Source organism: Mobula birostris, chromosome 17 (genome assembly GCF_030028105.1).
Source record: "Mobula birostris isolate sMobBir1 chromosome 17, sMobBir1.hap1, whole genome shotgun sequence".
NCBI classification, from domain to species: domain Eukaryota; kingdom Metazoa; phylum Chordata; class Chondrichthyes; order Myliobatiformes; family Myliobatidae; genus Mobula; species Mobula birostris.
The window spans coordinates 46,795,244-46,815,455 of NC_092386.1; the positions used below are offsets into that span (position 1 = coordinate 46,795,244).

The 20,212-nt window shown below is 36.5% G+C and overlaps 1 protein-coding gene across 1 annotated transcript in view; it reads left to right on the forward strand.

Moving 5' to 3' along the window:
• The window catches only part of sass6 (SAS-6 centriolar assembly protein), a 52,426-nt gene extending 32,590 nt beyond the window's left edge, over nucleotides 1-19,836 (forward strand). Inside the window, exons 4-17 of the mRNA XM_072281659.1 lie at nucleotides 1,666-1,770; nucleotides 2,605-2,776; nucleotides 3,747-3,824; nucleotides 4,274-4,393; nucleotides 5,446-5,637; nucleotides 5,929-6,123; nucleotides 8,153-8,242; nucleotides 11,162-11,341; nucleotides 12,259-12,340; nucleotides 13,066-13,196; nucleotides 14,787-14,933; nucleotides 15,253-15,347; nucleotides 16,840-16,946; nucleotides 18,621-19,836. Of these exons, the coding sequence (XP_072137760.1) occupies nucleotides 1,666-1,770; nucleotides 2,605-2,776; nucleotides 3,747-3,824; nucleotides 4,274-4,393; nucleotides 5,446-5,637; nucleotides 5,929-6,123; nucleotides 8,153-8,242; nucleotides 11,162-11,341; nucleotides 12,259-12,340; nucleotides 13,066-13,196; nucleotides 14,787-14,933; nucleotides 15,253-15,347; nucleotides 16,840-16,946; nucleotides 18,621-18,715 (1,789 nt within the window). The 3' untranslated portion in view covers nucleotides 18,716-19,836. The remainder of the gene's footprint in view (nucleotides 1-1,665; nucleotides 1,771-2,604; nucleotides 2,777-3,746; nucleotides 3,825-4,273; nucleotides 4,394-5,445; nucleotides 5,638-5,928; nucleotides 6,124-8,152; nucleotides 8,243-11,161; nucleotides 11,342-12,258; nucleotides 12,341-13,065; nucleotides 13,197-14,786; nucleotides 14,934-15,252; nucleotides 15,348-16,839; nucleotides 16,947-18,620) is intronic.
• Nucleotides 19,837-20,212: the final 376 nt, after the last annotated feature.

The following is a 20,212-nucleotide window of genomic DNA, read 5'->3' on the forward strand; positions in this document are numbered from 1 at the left end:
ATAATTTATAAAGGTATACGAAGCTAGAGACCATAAGTATATAAATTGTCAGTAATGTTTCAGTTGATAATACTTTCATCTGAGTCAAGAAAATCCAGAATCTGTCCTAGCAGACAAATGAAGCTGATTTTTCCAGTGCAGTATTGATGTACAGATAGAGATGCTGTTTTACAAATGAATATTAAACACTACCTGAATGTTTCCCTCCAATAGACATGTCATCTGAACTTTGAAAAATATAATTAATCCTTCACTGTCACCGGGTCTTCATCCTGGTATTCCCTTCCCACCAGCATTCTTCATCTAAAGGTCCACAGCAGTTCAAGAAGATAGATCCTGACTTTTTAAACAGTAATTGCTTTTGAGTAATTAACATTGGCCTTGCCGACAACAACCATGCTTCGAAAAATAAATGTAAAGGAAACAGGTCATTTGGATTGTTGCATCAGATTTTGTTCTATGTGAAAGATTGGAATATTCCCAGTGTTATAGCTGATTTTTATCTCATTTAAAATTATCAAAATAAAGCCAAATGATCTGGTCATCAGTGCATTCTTGTTTGTAGGAACTTGCTGTGCACAGTTTGACTCTATGCCAACATTAACAACATTTCAAATACATTCAGTAACCACTTTATTAGGTACAGGAATGTGCTCTCCAGTAACCACGTGTTACAACAGTGGTGTGCAGAAGAGCATCTCTCAGTGAACAACGTGTTGAACCTTGAAGTGAATGGGCTACAACAGCAGAAGATCACACTGGGTTCCACTTCTGTGGTTAATTTATTAGACACAGGAGAGTACCAACATTAAGAACAGGACTGCACCTAATAAAGTGGCCACAGGATTGGAACTTGATGTGGTCTTCTGCTCCTGTAGCGTATCCACTTCAAAGTTAGATGTGTTGTGCATTTAGAGATGCTCTTCTGCACACTACTGTTGTAACACATGGTTATTTAAGTTAATGTTGCCTTCCTGTCAGCTTGAACAAGTCTGGCCATTCTCATTAACAAGGCAGTTTTGCCCACAGAACTGCCGCTCACTGGGTTTTTTTTGCTTTTCGCACCACTCTCTGTAAACTCTAGAGACTGTTGTGCATGAAAATCCCAGTTTCTTGGAGTCGTCATGTAAAAACAGGGTTTATTTTGAAAGAACACTGATTTTATTTTTTACCGTGGCATTAGAATAAGACCCAAAATTTCACCACTTCCCATGTCTACATTAACAAAACAACACAGCACATACAATCCTGGTTTAATCCAATGGCAACCCCCACAACCACAACTCCTTTCCTACCCTCCGAGTCCCGAAATATCCCAACCTGGATCATATCAGCTAAGTCGGATTGTCACCTAGTCTGTCTCTCAAATAAGTTATGGAATTACATAAATAGCGTGATCTTAACTGTTGCTGCTACATCAAAAGAATTTCCCGCTCGTGATCAATAAAGTAGTTATTAACTGAGGCAAATAGCAGAAACGTTTGAGGGGAAGTCAATGAAAATGATAGAGAAAGGTATAGCGTATTATAATGAAGTGAGATGACAGAAGATGAAAAGGCTGGCCTTTGGAATATAGGTACACACTTTCCAGTCATTTGGATTGTTTTACTGCTTTAAGCACAATGCCATGTAACATTGCATTAAGATAACAATTTACTTTTACAGTTTAAAGAATCAACAAGGACTGCTTGTAGAATTTTCTGCTTTTCCCCAGCGGTTCATTGAACTTTTGGACCAATGTATCCAGGAACAAAACAAAGATGTTCCAAGGTGAGTTTGTATCCAGCTGATATTAAGTTGAGCATTAGATTCAAAGATTCAAAAGAACTTTATTGTCATTCTAACCATACATCAGCTCTGCAGGGCAGAATGAGACAGCGTTCCTCAGGGGCAGTGCTGATTTTCTTTTGAAATTTTCACTAGGATAAAGTTTCTATGATCCCGGATGGACAGTCTTATAATAAAGTTAAACTTGTACAGCTTTTAAATCAAGAGGGGTTCGTATTGTTCTGAATAGTTGTCACTTTTTGATATCTCCCATGGACAATGTATGTTGATTTACAGCATTAAGTCATTCATTCTATTTTTTTCTTGTCTAGAGGTAGACCTCTTGTAGTTTGCACTTAAATTATTGATCTTTATGCAGTTCCAGAATGATAGCGACAGTGTCTAGGGTGTGGTGGTGGAGCAGAGGTAGAAAAGTATCATATTTTATCAGTTGTGAGTCATTCCCTTGTCTACACATGGACTGAGAGGGAAACAAGGACTCAAATGTCCATCCCACTTGGCCTCATCTGCAAGTCTTAGCTAGCATCTAAAGCTAGAATCTGCATTGACGTTAGGGTTCTAAATTTCCAGAATACTGTGGATTTTGATTGAAGTGCCCTGAACAGTCTGCTAAAGGAGATAGAGCTGTGAAACTATTGTATCAAGTAGTATCGTCAGAGACCTAGATAGGCAGAAATGGAAGTTAATTTGCTTTTGATGCCATCCAATAACCTTTGTACATTCTGGGATTGTTATAGCACTTTATAAATATTGTTATCTTTTAATAATTTCTCATTTTAAATTTCTTCCATCTATTCATTGATTTTTCATCCAAAGGTTTACTCTTCAGTTAGTAACGCAGTCTCCAGCATTGGATCACATGCCTGCAAGCTTAAATATAATAGAAACTAACCCATTCAAGCACCTCACGCATCTCTCCTTAAAGCTGCTTCCAGGAAATGACAATGAGATAAAGAAATATTTAGCAGTCTGCCTTCATAATGTGAAGGTTAGTTTCTACATTGATTTGTTATGAAGGTATTTGTTATCCTCAAGTTTATACTGCTGTGTTAAATAACTTTTTTTCCCTAAAATATTGTATCATAATAATCTGATGCAGCTTTGTTATTTGATTGTTGTGTTATTATAGATAATAGCCCACTTTCTCAGTGCAGGCATTAGCGTAAATGCAGAAACTTGAACTTAAATCATTAGTAATTGGCATTGTTACATATTTCTCTCTGCTTCACTGCTGAGCTTCATTTTGTTGAACTATGCTTGGATGGCAGACTACCTGGCTGTAGTTGGATTTGCCCAGTTCCAGGGTGCTGTGAAAGCATCACATCATGTTTGATCTCAAACGCTAAAGACTTATTTATTCTTGGATAAGATTACCAAGTGCTCTGGTATTTGAAAATGTCCATTAATTTTTGAGTTTAATGGATACTAGGATACTTTGCAGAAATTTATGACCCATGAAAGAACAGATACCTAATATATCTGTTACTGTCGTTTTTACTTTCCTACCATGAATATTTGCTTACATGACTAAAATCTCAAGTCTTAAAGATCAAACATTAGCCTTATTTGTCACATGTACATCAAACCATACAGTAAAATGCATTGTTTTTATCAACAACCAACGCAGTCTGCAGATTGTGCTGGAGGCAACCTGCTTCCCATGCCAACAAAGCATGCCCACCATTTACTAATCCTAACCTGTACATCTTTGGAATGTGGGAAGAAATCCACATGACCACAGGGACTAAATTTACCCCATATGAACAAATTATGTTGTGGAACACATTCCAACATTTTACTCTCCCATTTCTCTGCCTTTTTTTGACCACTGATATAAGTTAAAATACTTCATCATTATTGAAGAGATCAATGTATAATTATTAAGTCATTAATTTGATATCTTGCAATTAAATCTTTGTAATAGACAAATGGAGCTAATTTTAAATGTTTCCTTTCAGATAGAAAATGGTTCATTACAAGAAAGGTTACATAGAACAGAAGAAGACTTAATGAAAAGATTAAGCATTACTCAACAGGTTTGTTTATTGCAAATCTTGATTGTGGTAGTGTCATGACAGCATAAATGGAAACATGAAGGTCCATTGCTGTGCATCATAAATTAGAAGTTTACTTAATCCCTGCTTGAACTGAAATGTTTGCCCTGAGAGTTTAAAAGCAGTATATCTTTACCAGTGTAATCTTCAGGGTTCACTCTGCCACAGTGTTCTGTTATTGTCTGCTTCAGTTGACACGCAACATTTTGAAAATGAATAAGGAATTGTTGTGCACACTTATACCATTTGCATTCAACTTTACCTTTTGGCTTCTGGTATTGACGGCATTTCTCATTTCATGTCAATCTTCATCCCAGAGGAGTTACAACATTGCCAAAAAGTGAAACTGTAAATAAATTCTCTTTGTCTTTGAAAGGCCATACATAATTCATACTGGCTAATGATGCTCACTGCTTTGTTTTCATGTTTAGACCTTAGCAGAAAAGAGTAAGGAACTGGACAGATTACGTAATGAATGGACCACACATACTAACTTGATGACAAACAAACACAGCCAGGAAGTTACTTTGGAACGGGAAAAGGCTTTACAGGTAAGAGAATGTATGAATTCATTAAAGGAGGATGTAATTCAAAAATAACTAAATGTGCTGATATAATGAGCAATACTGGATGGTTTAGATAGATGTTTGGCTAAAAAGGAGCTTAAATGCACTTTCAGAAGTCGAATACTACAGCACAAATGGGTGCTTTCTACAGTAATCAAAACCCTTTGTAAAATAAATTACTTGGAATTATTGCTTAGGAAACAACATTATTCCATAAAAGAATGGATGAGCCTTAGCCTCACTGCTTGCTTCCTAGTAATGTTTCTGCAGGCACCAACAGATCGATATATTCCCTCAAATTTGAAAATGTTATGTAGATAATGGCCCTTCTTGCAGACAGAGCAAAAGTATGGACACAAAATTCATGTAACTTTTTCTAATAATTATTGAATATAATTATAAGGTTTCCTTGGAGGATGGTAGTTGTGAATTAATGATTATGGAGCTGTTTCAATGTGTATTTCAAAGTATTTGTCCTTGCATATTGTTTGTTCACAAAAATGCACCACTCTCTTTACTCCCTCCCCTACGATTAAATTAATTGTAATCTGACTCAATGGTTTTGTAGAATGGGTTTCAACACAAAATTCAAAATTATTTTTTAAAAATCTTGGAAAAATGATAAGGCTTCCATTTAGTTCATGTAGAGCATATCACTTTATGTTCACAAGGCTTTTAAGCATAGTATTTGTCTTTGGTTAGATTCTTTTTCATTTAGATTTATAATCGGTGAGTATTAGTCCAAAACTACAGATAGGAAAACAAGAAGCATCCTTAATTAAGTTATTGGTAACACTTTAAAATGACTATATGAAGAAAGAAAGTATTGAATTGATTGTATTAAGGCTATTTAGGTTGCTTTCATGAACCTTCAGCAAACTATATGTTCTTTCACTATCATTTTAATTTTACTTATGAATAATTACATTTTTGGTATGTAGAACATTGTTTGCATTGCAGTGTTAAAGTAGCAATGATGTTATTCTCTCTGTACTTCAGATCTTTATTGTAACCAGTTTTATAACCTAACTTCCTAGGCTCAAACGCACTACCAGCAACAATGGGAGCAGCAAAAAAAAGAAATAGAAGTCACAAATAGTCAAACAGTACAACATCTTGAAAGGAGGATAGCGGAAATAGAAGCTGTCAACAAGGATCTTACTGAAAGGAAATATAAATCAGAATCTGCAATACGAGAGATGAAAGCCAAATTATGCGTCATGGAAGAGGTTGGTTAAGTACTTTTCAGTAGTTTCAAGTTTTAAACGTAAGTTTTAACAATGCAATCACATTTCAAGAAAAAAATTTTAAACCCATTGGTTTAAAATGAGTAAACCAGGATCCTTCAATGGTGAGGTAAAGCAGGCCCTTCAGTGGTGCTGCTTTGTAGCACTAAGTCATATTAATTAAAGTATTTTGGATTTGATCCTGGACTTCACTGAGTCAAATGTTACATTTTCATGTAGTTTTTCTTTCTTTGAAATAAATATCTTATGTTTGACTCTGTCTGCTGTATTTAGGAATGTCAAAGATCAAAACAGGAAGTCATTTCACTGAGGCGAGAAAATGCCACTTTGGATGCAGAGTGCCATGAAAAGGAAAAGTTACTGAATCAGCTGCGTACAAGGACTGCAGTGCTGGAACAGGAAGTTAAGGATAAAGAGCAAGTGGTTACAAGGACAACAGAAGTCTGTGAAAGCATGCAGGAGCATAAGGTATTAAAAGCCCCACAGGTTTTAAATTCTGTCAAATTACATAATTAATCTGCAATGCTTGATACTAATATGTTGCTTGATACTAGATTTTTTTGTCTTGTAATTTGTGCACTTAAGCAAAGGTGATACATGAGGACCTAACCTGGTCCCAACATATCGATGCAGTCATAAAGAATGCAAGGCAGTGACTATACTTCATTAGGAGTTTGAAGAGATTTGGCGTGTCAACAAATACACTCAAAAACTTCTATAGATGTGGAACAGACTCGATGGGCCAAATGGCCTACTTCTGCTCCTATATCTTATGTACTGTAGAGAGCATTCTGACAGGCTGCATCACTGTCTGGTATGGCTGGGGGTGGGGGGGGGGGGGCAGCCGGGGTGGTGGTGGTGGACTACTGCACAGGACCGAAAGAAGCTGCAGAGGGTTGTAAATTTAGTCAGCGCCATCTTGGATACTAGCCTACAAAGTACCCAGAACATCTTCAAGGAGCGGTATCTCAGAAAGACAGTGTCCATTATTAAGGACCTCCAGCACCCAAGGCATGCCCTTTTCTCACTGTTACCATCAGGTAGGAGGTACAGAAGCCTGAAGGCACACACTCAGCGATTCAGGAACAGCTTCTTCCCCTCTGCCATCCGATTCCTAAATGGACATTGAACCCGTGAACGCTACCTCAAAGATCAAAGAGGTTCAAGTTCAAAAGTTAGTGCTAAATCTGATGATTGATTATTTATTTGTGTGCAAGTGATGAACATAGAGTGAATTTTTTGCACAACCCATTCTGGTTTGCTTCTCCACTGTTAGAAACAGTAACAGAGCTGATCTGTAATTTTCTAGATTGGATACTTAGTTTTTTGTCTTCCCTGTAGATGGTAGAAGAAATAAACTAGTAGTGGGCAATAGAATAAAATGTTTGATATTACCACAATATTTCTATATCTAATGATTATCACTCAATAGGTCAGTCAAATATTTATGGCCTTAAATTTAGGAACTTCTTTATGCAGATGAAAATGGATTGTCTACTATAGGAGTGGTATCCCTTTGGTGTTTTGTGTATAAGTACTCGATTGTATGTCAACTTCTCAATACTGGAAAATAATTTCTGAAGAACAGCTCTTAGCATACTGCCATTGGTATGATTAATGAAGCAGCAGTTCATGTTATTGCTACACAGTGTAAGGCTTGAGCTTGATCCTGTGTAGAGCTTTTACATTCTCACTCTACAGCTTTCCTTCCATCTTCCAAAGACAGGCTGCCAGATTAATTTGCCACTAAGTTACTACCTGTTAAAATTTTTAAAAAGTTGTGAAGGGAACTAATGGTCAACTGTAAGAGAAGAAAAAGTATCCAGGGGTACAGGGAAATAAGATGGATTATGGGACTAATACTATCAATCTTTGGGAGCCAACGTAGATATGGTGGTTAAAAGAAATATAGGTGTAATTTTTAACAATACCACAGACTCAACGTTATGGGGCATTGTCAGATGGGATCAAAACTTTTATTTTTAAGCTCTTTTTACTCGAAATTTGCCTCCAGTTTTGCCTTCATCTTTCTAAATGGCTGGTTGTTCAACGCTATCAAAACAGAGGGATGATAAATGTACAGTTAGTCACCCGATCAGTTTGCTGAAAACACGATGTACTCACATTGTCACATTTAACTCTGAAATTTATTCCATTTATCCCTGATTTTATTTGAGGCAGAATATAACATACTGAAGTGACCGCATCACATGGGGATAAATTTCCATTTTTTGTTGTCATGTAAGGCTAAAGCTGCTTCATGTTAATGACATTTCTGTATTTTGTTGAGCTTAAAATCTGAAATTGAATATCTTTTTATATTCTGATCTATTGTTGTCATACTTTATTCATTCAAGTGTCCTATTTTAAGATCACAGAATTTTGCTGATGTATCTAAATGTCAGTATGATGTTTGCAAAGGTTTGTAGAACTTTTCGGAGAGACCACAGTGTCTGATTTAGCAAGATCTTAGAGAATTTGATTCTTCCATTTGCAGAAAAATCTAGAAGGGAGCTTGGAACAAAAACAACAGCAAATGGGAAAACTAGAAGCTACCGTGAAATCTCTTTCAGAAGAATTATTAAAGGTAATAACTGTATGTCTTGTAATACTGATCTAATTTTCTAAAAAAATTTTACTCTTTCCACCATTAGTGCCCTATGGATGTAGCGCTTCTCATCTACAAAATACACTGCAATTACATGGCATGGTTCTTGCAATAACATTTCTTAAACTTGTGAGATCTTCCGCCAAGAAGCAAAGGGGCAACAGGCACACAGGAATATCACATTCACTTTCCTGGCTAGGAAATATATTGCTGTTCCTTCATCTTTTAATGCCTAATTCCTGGAGCTCCCTTTCAAATAGTGCTGTGGGAATAACATGAGTGGCAGAAATCTGTTTTTAAAGCAGTATTATATATAACTTGTGTTAAATTAATATTAAGCAAAACTTTGGCCCTAAGTAACTCTACATTAAAACTCATAATGTGACAACAGATTGTGCAGACAACCTGATGGTTCAGCATCTGACTCACTCATTAGCTTGGATAATGAGCTGGGAGCATGGCCAGAGGGCTTATATATTTCCTGCTCCCTTTCAACTCAGCCAGGTTTACTGAAAAATCTATTGCATTGCTATGCAATACAAGAGGAGATTTCAGATAGTGGGTGAGTCTAGAACCTGAGGGCACAACCTCAGAATAGAAGGACATCCATTTCGAAGAGTTGGAGAGGAATTTCTTTAGCCAGAGGATGGTGAATCTGAAATTCATTGCCACAGACAACTGGAGGCCAAGTCATTGAGTATACTTAAAGTGGATGTTGATAAGTTCTTGATGAGCAAGGGCATCAAAGGTTCTGGAGGGAAGGTAGTAGAATGGTGTTGAGGGGGATAATAGCTATGGTGGAATGACGGAGCAGACTCGACGGGCTAAGTACCCCAAGTCTGCTCTGATGTCTAACGGTTTAAAAACAAAGTGAAATAAAAGCATTAATAGGGATAATTATTTGAAAATATGCCACTCTGGCTCTACCAAAGTCCCAAGATTGATGTTTATCAGTGTTCAAAGTACATTTACTAACAAAATATGTATACATTAAATGGGCTGGCCCCCTCTTATATCGCAGACCTTCTAACCCCTTATTCTACTTCCAGGTCCCTCAGGTCGGCTGACCTGGGGCTCCTGGCTGTCCCAGAATCTATATTTTAAGTTTGGGGGTGACCGCGCCTTTGCTGTTGTAGCCCCTAGACTGTGGAACAGCATTCCCCTCCCTATCAGATCTGCCCCCTTCATTGACTCTTTTTAAGTCCATGCTCAAAACTTACCTTTATTCACTAGCGTTTGAATCTTCCTGATGTGGCTGATCTTTGGCTTGTGACTAGGCTCATGTGTTATTTATTTTGTGCTTGTAAGCTGTCTTCCTTGTTGTTTATATCTGTGTTTCTTGTATTTGTGATTTTAGCTACCTGCTATGGTTTGTACAGCACTTTGGTCAACATAGGTTGTTTTAAATGTGCTTTATAAATAAATTTGACTTGACTTGACATTATATAACCTTGAGATTTGTCTCCTCACAAGTAGCCATGAAAGAAGATTAACACCCAATGTGTAGAGAATAAAAACCACATCTTGTCCATTTAAAAAAAGAATAAAATAACCCAAAAAAAGACCGAACACCCAATGTGCGGTGAAAAGATCATGCAAACTGTAACTGCAAGCAAACAGTGTTTCTGAACTGAAGTCCGCAACGAGAGTTCAGTGCAGAGCCAAGTAAATATAGTGGAGCAGCGATCTGAACCTGCCCATACCTCACCTCGGGCCTCGACACCCTGACCTTTTCAATCTGACCCAGTGCTTAAATCTCCGTCTGAACAATCATCGCTTCAAGCTGTGATCTGAGCAAACCCATACCTCACCTCAGGCCTCATCACCCTGACCTTTTCAATCTGGCCAGGTGCTAAAATCTCTATCCAAACTACAGGTTCTAACACTTTGAGCAGTGATCTGAACGAGCCCATACCTCACCTCGGGCCTCGACACCTGACCTTTTCAATTTTGTCCAGCGCTTAAATCTCTGTCCAAACAAGGGGTTCTGCCACATGGATGTGCCAGACTTCGCTACCTCCATTTGGCCTGTAAATCTCCATCCAGACATGTTCAGTTGCATCAATACGCTTTGGGGCCTGAACCCCACAGTTTTGTTCGGCCTTTACCTGACCTTTCACATTCTTCCACACTCTCGGCAACGGGCCTGCCACCTCACCTTGCCTAAGTTCTATCACATCGAATTGCCTGCAGGTCCAGAAGGAAGTTATAGACCATTGCTTGCAGTGATCGTTTGCCAGAAAAACTATGATTAGCAAAGTATTTAGTTGCTATCCTTGTTTCTTTAGCCACCAGCCAGAAGTCGCTGAGGTTCACCAACATCATCTTAAACTGGATTGTATTTCAAAAACGTTTCCTCCTCTGCTTCCACTACCACCCCACCCTGGAGTTAGCATGACTTATTAGTGAAGGTCCAGAAATGTGATATCTCAGGAGCGGGTGGTACAAAGCTCCTGACTAGTGAGGTGAAAAGAAAAACAAATTCTTAGTCTGACATTTGGAGTCCTTTAAAATGCACTTCCCTCAAACAATGCATCATTAACAATACTTGAGACTATATATTTATAAAAGCAGGAACCTGCATACCAGTTTGCTGCCTTACTGGTAAATCCTTTACTTTCCTTAGGGTTCAGAAGTCTGTTGCTCAGTTTTGAAAATAGTTAATAACTGAGCATCTGCAGAGACCGAGAAACTGTAATGAATTACAATTAACGTCAAGACCTAATCTTAAACATCATGATAGTTGCTTTTAGAAACTTACTAATAAAAAAATGTACTAGTTTGCTATTTTAGGAGTAATTTAGATGCAAGTTAAACTGGAATCCATGTTCTACAATCATATAAAAAAGTCATCACATTTTTTATGCAAGTATAATGTGTATTATGTTTTTGTTGTAGGCTAATGAAATCATCAAAAAGCTTCAGGGAGACATTAAGAAGCTGATGGAAAAAATTAAACTGAAAAATGCAGTTACAATGCAACAAGAAAAACTTTTAGGAGAAAAAATGCAAATACTCCAGAAGGAGCAGCAAGAACTAGCAGATGTACAACAGGTCCTGAGGCACAAGGAAGAGGAGGTAATAAATCTTGATTTGGTGGATTATAGGCTATCCCTATATTAGGATGGGGTTGGGGTTGTGTTCTTAGCAAACTATCTGTACTGCAATTTTCTGTAAGTCAAAGCCCTACAACCAGCTCCTGAACTGGTTTGAATCACTTCATTCATCAATAGTGGAGGTGGTGGATGCGGGTTCGACTTCAACATTTACGAGAAATTTGGAGGGCTACATGGGAGGGATAAAGAGAGCTTTGGTCTGGGTGCAGGTTGATGAGAGAAGGCACTTTAATAGTTCGGCACAGACTAGATGGGCCAAAGTTCCTGTTTCTGTGTTGTACTATTCCATGACTCTATGACTACTCTGAGCTGATTCTACAATCTGCAGACATTTTATTTCTGGTTCTCAGTTATATATTTATTTGCACATTGATGTTTTGTCAGTGTTTGTTTATGTATAGTTTTCTGTAAACATCTATTGTATTTCTTTTCTTGCTGTATGTAAATGTCTGTCAGAAAATGAATCTCAAGTTGTGTGTAACACACAGGATATGTACTTTGAAAATAAATTTACTTTGTGCATCATTTGCGTGTGTCAAGAAATGATTAGGAAAAAATTGATTTATTTACTCCCCTCCCCACACACATTCCATTATTATTCCATATCATCTTTTTGTACAGATTTGTGAATTTTATAAGGGTGAATTTCTTTAATATAAACATCCATAACACAGTAGTTGCATATATATATATATATATATATATATATATATATATATATATATATATATATATATATATATATATATATATATATATATATATATATATCTCTCTCTCTCTCTATGAATTTTGATCAGAAGGATGGAGGGTGGGAAAGAGGAGTGTTTGTTTTAGGATAAGTTTTATTGAAAATGTTGGTTTTAACTTTTTTTTTAGGTTTGCAAGTTACAGGAGAAGTTAGATGCCACTGTCACAAAACTAGAAGAAAGCAAACAGCTTCTAAAGACCAATGAAAATGGTTAGTTCTTTGACAAGCAATATTGAAACAATTAGAATTTGACATACTTTGCATGTTAGAAAGTAATATAGCATGTTTCAAGGGGGTGTAATCAGAATATTAAACCGCATGAGATATTAGGACTTAATTTTGACAATATAAAAAAAGAGGATTATAGGGCAGAGGTGGCTTGTTTTTAAATTAGTGCAATAACAAGACCTTCTGGCCAGTTTTGTGAGGCCACACTCACAATCTCACTCGGCTGAAATGTTTGCAGAGTATTATGTAGTAGAGGTGGTGAATGCCTGGGAGAGAAGTTGGTGTTTTATTGATAATGCATTTGGTACCTGCAAAAACTGTTGCCTTTGAAGTGTGAAACAGGAAAGAATCAATAAGGCCAACAAAATAGAGTCAAAGTGTAGGTAGACATGCATGTATGTGTTTCCCCCTGTAGCTTGAGGTTGGCTAATTTGATTCTTGGTTGCACCATCAGTTAATGTAGATTGAGGTGCTTTAGTGCAATCTGTACTGTAAACATTTTTTTAATTAATAGAAACCACAGTGTGTAACTGATTATAAACTGGGTACACTTTATTAGTTACAATTGAAACTAGTACAATTTTAGGAATAAATCAAAGTTGTTCAGGTTTTTTAACAACTTCATTTACTTTTGGAGAAAAAACTTTAAAATAGAAGTTCAACTATTTAACTTTAAAATATTTTAATGAGAATTTAATTGTCCACAGTAATATCTTGGTTGAATAAACAACTGAATGAAAATAAATTAGCATCTCTGCAAGAAACTCCAGGGTCCTGTGATCCATCATCAGTATCTAGTGGCAATCTGTCCAGGCCTGGGGGCATGCAAAACAGCATGGTAAGTAAATCAATAATTTGTCTGGATTCATTTTTCAGAATCTGGGCATTACTGGCATGGCTAACATTTATTGCTCATGAGACTCTGCTCATGACAGATAATGAGTTCAAGCAAATTTACGCATTTATTATCAACTATAGTCTACTTTAAGATGCAAATTAATAGTGAAAGGATAGATGTGGATTCAGTATCATATTTTAACTGTTGATTGAAATATTAGCATAGTTAAACCTGCTGTCTGTTTTCTTTACAACTATTAGCTTGGTTCAGTGGAAATGTTATTTTAATAAGAATATTTATGATGTTTATTCGGTGAGCACAATTTGAAAGATGGCTTGCCTTTCTAACATGTTACCAGTGACATATGAAGCAGGGAAGTTGTTTCCTTAGATTGGCTTGCTGCCCCCCCCCCCCACCCCATTGCCTTTAATAAGAGCAGGTTACTGGCATCCAGAAGGTGCAAGGCTATCCAGTCCCCTCTACATAATCTCAAAATGAGCACTGCAGATAAAGCATTCTTCCACAGCCTAAATGCAGGAACGTTATCTGTTTTGGGATGGCAGCCAGAGGGGTTTATTTCTGCCAACAGCTAGTTTATTTTTCAATGAGTCTAGATCCTGTATGGCGATTTTGAATCATGAGAATCAGATTGGAAATTCTGAAATGCACAAAGCAACACACTAGATGGAATGACCTCATCTGTTGTTACCAACATAGAACACAGTGATTATGGTATATAAAACAAGAATGTTACTCTTTTCCTCTTTAAAACTCTAGCAAACTAATTTGCATGTTTACCACAACAAAACTGTCAGGCCTTTGACAGCTCATCAATGAGCAATATTAGATATTAAAAAAAGTTGCCATTTTATTGGGATTGTGAAAGTTACGATTCCATGAAAAATAAGGAGTGCTATAGGACAGAATATGGTATGTATTATAACATAAAAATACCATTAAATTTTTTGTATGATCTGATGGAAAATGTGTTGCATTTGTAATCTGTTTCATCTGTGGATTTGCCACTCAGCCTTTAAAATTGCCTCCTTATTAACATTCTCCCATTTCCAGTCAATTCAGTGACATTTTAACCATTGGTTTAACTTTCATAAACATCAATAACTTGTGAATTCCAAAATGAGACATGGTTTGGTTGCATTAGATGAGAACCTTGTATGAGAACCCAGCTCATTCCTTGATTGATAATCCTGACTCCCCAGTACCTGGGAGACCAAACTTCCAAGGGTATCAAACGCAATATCCTCTCCAGCAAATCCAAATTTACTTAACAGTTGAAAAACAATATTTCAAATGCTGTAATCAAGATTCACAGTGAGTGGACTGACTGCAACATCGAGTGAATATACATGTTCTCTTTTCTCTCTCCCCCCCCCCCACAGTTTGCCATATTAACCATTTCCCTTTGTTAATCCTAATAACTATAGTTAATTGACAGCCATACTACCTCAACATTTACTGCTTTTAAACAGCAGTTTTGGAATGCATGTAAGATTTTAATTTTACATGTCTAATGCTGAATTTTCTTAAGTCCTTCATGCTAATACTGTACTGTTGCTTTTCCTATTACAGCAAACTTTGTACCCTCCTTTCTCTGTCTTGATGCCGCAGACTGCCTCCTCTGTTTCGCCGTCAGACAATTACTCTAAGAGCTCTGGTTCTTCTGTACGAATGAATGCTCCACTCCTGAGGCCTGGTGTGTCAAGGCATGGTCTTCAGGCAGGCTTAATTTAATTTTATTATTCGTACTTTTCTATGATGATATTTTCAAATTCATTGCATTTCCAAATATTTAATGAACGTTAACTATTGTTGCAACCCTACACTATCTTTGAGTTACCTAGAACAATTCCACTGCAATTACACTTCTTTAAAAAAAAATGTGAATACAAGTAACTTAATATCTGAACAATGGTTTGTTGGCTCTTGTGTTCTTGGACATCTATTCTTATTAATGTTAACCTTGCAATTTAATTGGAGACAAAACCAAAATAAATCAGTGAAAATGTGACAAGAGCATCTTTCATTATTCTTCCAGATGCAGATCAGTCCTGTGCAGCTAAATACTAGTACCTTTCCTGCATCAGCCCCTCCATCTTCAACACCAGCAGCAACAGCTCTCCCCTCCAAAAGGTATGTACAGACAAGGGGGTGAAAAGCTTAGGAAAGTGGTGGAGAGTGAAAGAACTGGTATTCTTTAATATGTTTCATTACTCATCGTTTAAAAAAAATATTTTTGTTAACAAATGATTATTTTACCATGATTCCATGAATAACCTTTGGGCTGGTCCAGAAACTGGCATTTCAAGAGTTTGACCTCTTTGGATTTTCAACAAATGCACCTTACCTAATATCTTTCAATGTAATTAACTAACTAGTATTGCTTAATGGCAACATACTTGGCTGGCCTCAAAATGTCCTCTGGTTTTTTGGAGCATAAATGTTTATAGTCTGATCTAGGTAGTGCATGGAAGAGTACCTGCAGTTTATCTTTGAAATGTAATACAATAACACTATGATTTTGGCTATTTGGTAGGCTGCTCAGACTGTGGGTAATGGAGTTTTCTTCACTGATATTTACAAACTAGCAGATATGAAGTCACATCTATAAGGACTAAGAATGGACTTAATAGAAGATCTACGTGTAGCATTTAAACAAAAGGTTTAGCTCAATGAGTTTTTTGAGATTGAAAGTAAATACATCTCTCTGGCACTGAATTTAATAATTCTACTATCCTAAAGATTTTGCTTTTGTGCCATGATTCAAATTTAGGGCTACATTAAGTTGATCTCCTGCTGGCCTTGGAGCTTATAAAGGAAATAAGTGGGGACATCTTGTGTACCATATCTTATCCAGTGACTAATCTTGTACATGGGTATCAGGTGACAATAGGTTGGACACAACTAAAAGCACGTCCTTAATCTGCATCTTTGCTCATCAAGGAAGGGAACTTTAATATTCATTCTTGCAAAACACTGTACTTTGAGAAAAAGCAGTGTACTCTGAGGGAAAAGCAGTGTACTTTGGACACAATTAATCTTTAAAATGAGAAATAAAATGCTTTAGTTTCCTCTGCATTCCAGTGGAAGCTAATCCTTATTGTAAAGATTTTATCAGAGCGTCTTCTTGCTGAGGTGTTAATTTCCTTACAGGCTACAATAGAATTTTGGCAAGAACCATGTTTGTGAACTAACCTCAGCTACATAATCTAGTCAAAGTCTTGTATTCTGGATGACTGAGTACATTGTTTGATATGATAATTATACAGACAGGACTGCAGAATGTTTTGTTAATGGTTTTAACAAATCAGAGTACTGTAAGTATTTTGTCAGTGGCTTTGAACTTGGCCGGTTCAATTTAACATTGTCCATAGTAGAACTTTGTTTATTTCCTGGTCCAAAGATCATTGTAAAAGATAACAGGCTAAAATAGTATAGGCATTGTTTTTAAAGACCCTCTGTAGCATGTATGCAAAAAAAAGCTGTAATCTAAAGTGTGTAGTCTTTATTTTCTCTAATCTGTAAAATGAAATGTTCAGTTATGCCTGTAGAATGTTATCTTCTGTCTGGTTGTAGTTTGAACAATTCCAGTTATTGTTCACTTAAAAATACCTACTTCTTGCAGTGAACCAGTTGGTTTAGACCAGAAGTACTTACAAAAGAGGGAATGCAGTAAACCTGTGTTGTCTCGAGGAGCATCATTGCAGAAGCCATTTTATCCACCTGGCACAGGTAGTAAAAGTTGAAAATCTGAAATATTAATAAACAAATTATTCCATCTTAAAACAGGTTGGTGTGGGTGTATTTCAAAATGTTTCCTAGTTTCAAAGATTAATGATAATCATGGTAACATTCGTGTGTAAAGTGCAGTCATTTTATATTTATATTTTTATGTTTTTTGGTTTGTTTTAGGAAATCAATTCAAATTATATATCGTAAACCGTACAGATTTGAGTTAATTGAAATTTAATTACAATCAGTTCATTTGTTGCTTTAATGCATCCAACACTGAATAAACAAAAAATGTATGTTGTATTCCTCCAGTTTGTAAACTAAACAATTTGACAAAGTCTGACATATGAACAACAAGTTAAAAAATATAGAGAAACAATTCAGCATTACTTACTTACTGCCTGTTAGTAAGTAAGACCACTTACTAGTGTTTAGGGCAGCCATAAAGCTCCTCCGTTTCTGGTAGTGTTCAGGGCTTCATTCATCATGCCAGTAGCTTCCTCTCGATTTTCACTACTGTCAGCCATGCAAGTCCCAGGTGGAAACACAGGAATAGCGTCACACTCAGATGTAAAAGAGTTCTTCATTGCTGTTTCCATAACAGTTTTCTTTGATCAGTCAGGGTTGTCAGCCCTGGTCTGAACCCCTGAACCTGGAGGACCAGTGAACCACTTATCTGGTCTATACCCTTTGACTTGTTTGGCATGGGTATCCCTACCAAGAGCCAAAGCATAAAGCCCTGACTCCAACCAGCGTGGCTTTCTGGGTCATTGAGGCCTACAAACCTCCAAACCACGATAAGGTTGTGATCTTCTTGGATATAGCATTATATCTTTCAAATTTTCATGATCCACACTATCTTGTCCCAAATAAATGCCACTATTTATCATGGTTTTGAATTATGGACATTGTTAGATGTGAAACCCTTCAGCTTTCCTTCCTTATGGGCCATGAATATATTCACCCAAAGAACTTGGCTGTTATGGCTGAGATTAGTTGTAACCTTTATCGTACCCTTTCAAAGGACGGTTGATGCTGCTTTCCTGTAATGAGGAGATAAAATTACCCAGCTTATCCTAATAAATAATATCTAGCCTAATCTTTTCTTAAATCCACAGACAAATCAAAATTAACTTGTCTTGAAGAAACAAATGGCTCTAGCATTGTTTTCCATGAAAATAGAAAATCTGAGCTTTTTAAAAATCTGATATGTATATCAACATGGTAACCCATTCCTTTCATAATTTAAAATCTCCATCTTCGTCTGTAAACTTGTAATGTCAGCCTCTGTCCTATGTGATCCTGCTATTGCGGTCATATTCTGATCTTTGATTATCCTTCCTCTTGATCTTCCTGGCAACAACAGTATCCTACTTCACCCTTCATCATCATTTGCACCAAGCATATGGTCATCGTCATTTGCTTTTCCATACGTCTATTCAGGCAGTCAGACCAGTCAGTAATAGGTTAAGTTGCTTTACTGAAAACAAAAAATGCTGGAAATTGGTAACATGTCAAGAAGTCGTTGTGACGCAATAGAAACTGGATTAATATTTCAGGTTGTTGATTTTTTATCAAGTAAGATATAATTAAAGACTTTCTGATAAGCATTCATTAACTAATGTTTAATTTTAACTTTTCTGTTTTATTCCATAAATAATGTTATTTATTTAGTGTCAACTCGACCCCTAGTGCCAAAGCAAGGAAATTCACCACCAGTGACATCTGCCTACTTTCCAGGACAACAGTCTAGACTCCCTGCATCATGAAGAGCACAGGGATTGAAGAGAGACAGATAATGAGAAAGGAACGGGCCACCTGAATGTATCACTGCAGGTGCTTGGACCTGTAAGAAACGATTGGACTGGGCAGTGATAATTAGCATAAACCCAGGTGCTCATTCAAACTGCCAGAATACACTTGCCATTCGCAAAATGTAATTTGATTTGTGTTAAAGCAAGTGAGTGTTTTCCTTCTGCACAGGAGGCAGCTGAATACCAAAGCATTTGTTGTAAACTCAGGAGTGAAGATTTGAGCCTCATTTCATTGTAATTCCTGCAAACTGCAGAATGTTTTGAACAATCAAGAATTTGAAAACTAAAATCTTGTTTTAACAGTGAAGATTATTAGCTGCTTTCTCTGTGTAGAAACTGGGGATGTCTCTTTTGTTTCCTCCTCCCTCAACAATCACTTTTGATAAATCCTGCTATTTCAATTTGCTATATATGTTACTAACTGTGTGGGTTAAGATCCTCAGCAATACTTCCAGTTTTTCATTGTGCCCTTTGGTACCAATATCTTTCGCACAGCTAGTCTTTACTATTTTGCCCAAACTGTACAATCTTTCTTAATCTGGAATTCTGTATTTGGTTCCTGTGAATGCTTAACAGAACAACATTCTTTCATACATTTACGTGTATAAAAGTGACATTAAGCATAATAATGGGACCTTTCCAAAATTCAGTGTACACAGTCAGTATTACAAAAACAGGAATGGGTTGGCCCTTCCCAACACTGCACCGAGTACAGAGATGTTAACGTTTAGCACTGGTGGGGGAGTCTTTGTCAAGGTGCAAAGCGCAGTCTTGATTATAGGACAGCAGTTATATTTTTGTCTGAAAACTGATAATAAAATTTGGATGCAGTTTGTCTATTGAAAGTGATTCCTAAATAGCATGCCATTAACTAGGCCCTTTCAAGTTGTATAAAAGTTGGAATTATGAACCTTGAGTAGTTCTGAAAGCAATTTAATAAGGTGACAAATGTAATTGCATCAAGGATTTTAAAATGCATCAAATATATAGAATTGGGTCTATTTTCTTACTGTGTTGTAAGTAGTAATTTATGACATGTTAACTGAATGTATCAGTGTACAAACTGTAAAATTGTATTTAAATGATTGTTTCATACATATTTTGAATAAAATATACATACTTTTGCAAAAGCAATTGAGTTCTTAATATTGAAGTTCACCTGGATCAGTCATCTAATGTTAAAAGCTGAAAAATGAAGCAATTGGAAAGAAAACATTTAATTTAGTGGGAGAGCAGTGCCTATATACATACCCTTTTGCTGTCCTAAACTTTTTTTTTGAAGGAAGTATGTGCTGTAGGCAAGGAGAATTTGCCATTGTGTGTTGCATTCAGATTTTTTGACTTTGCATGACTTTATATGCAAGTATTCACCTAAGTGCAGAACACATCAGCTCAGTCTGGATTTACCTTTATATAGTTTTGATAAGATTGTGATAGAACTAAGAATCATAG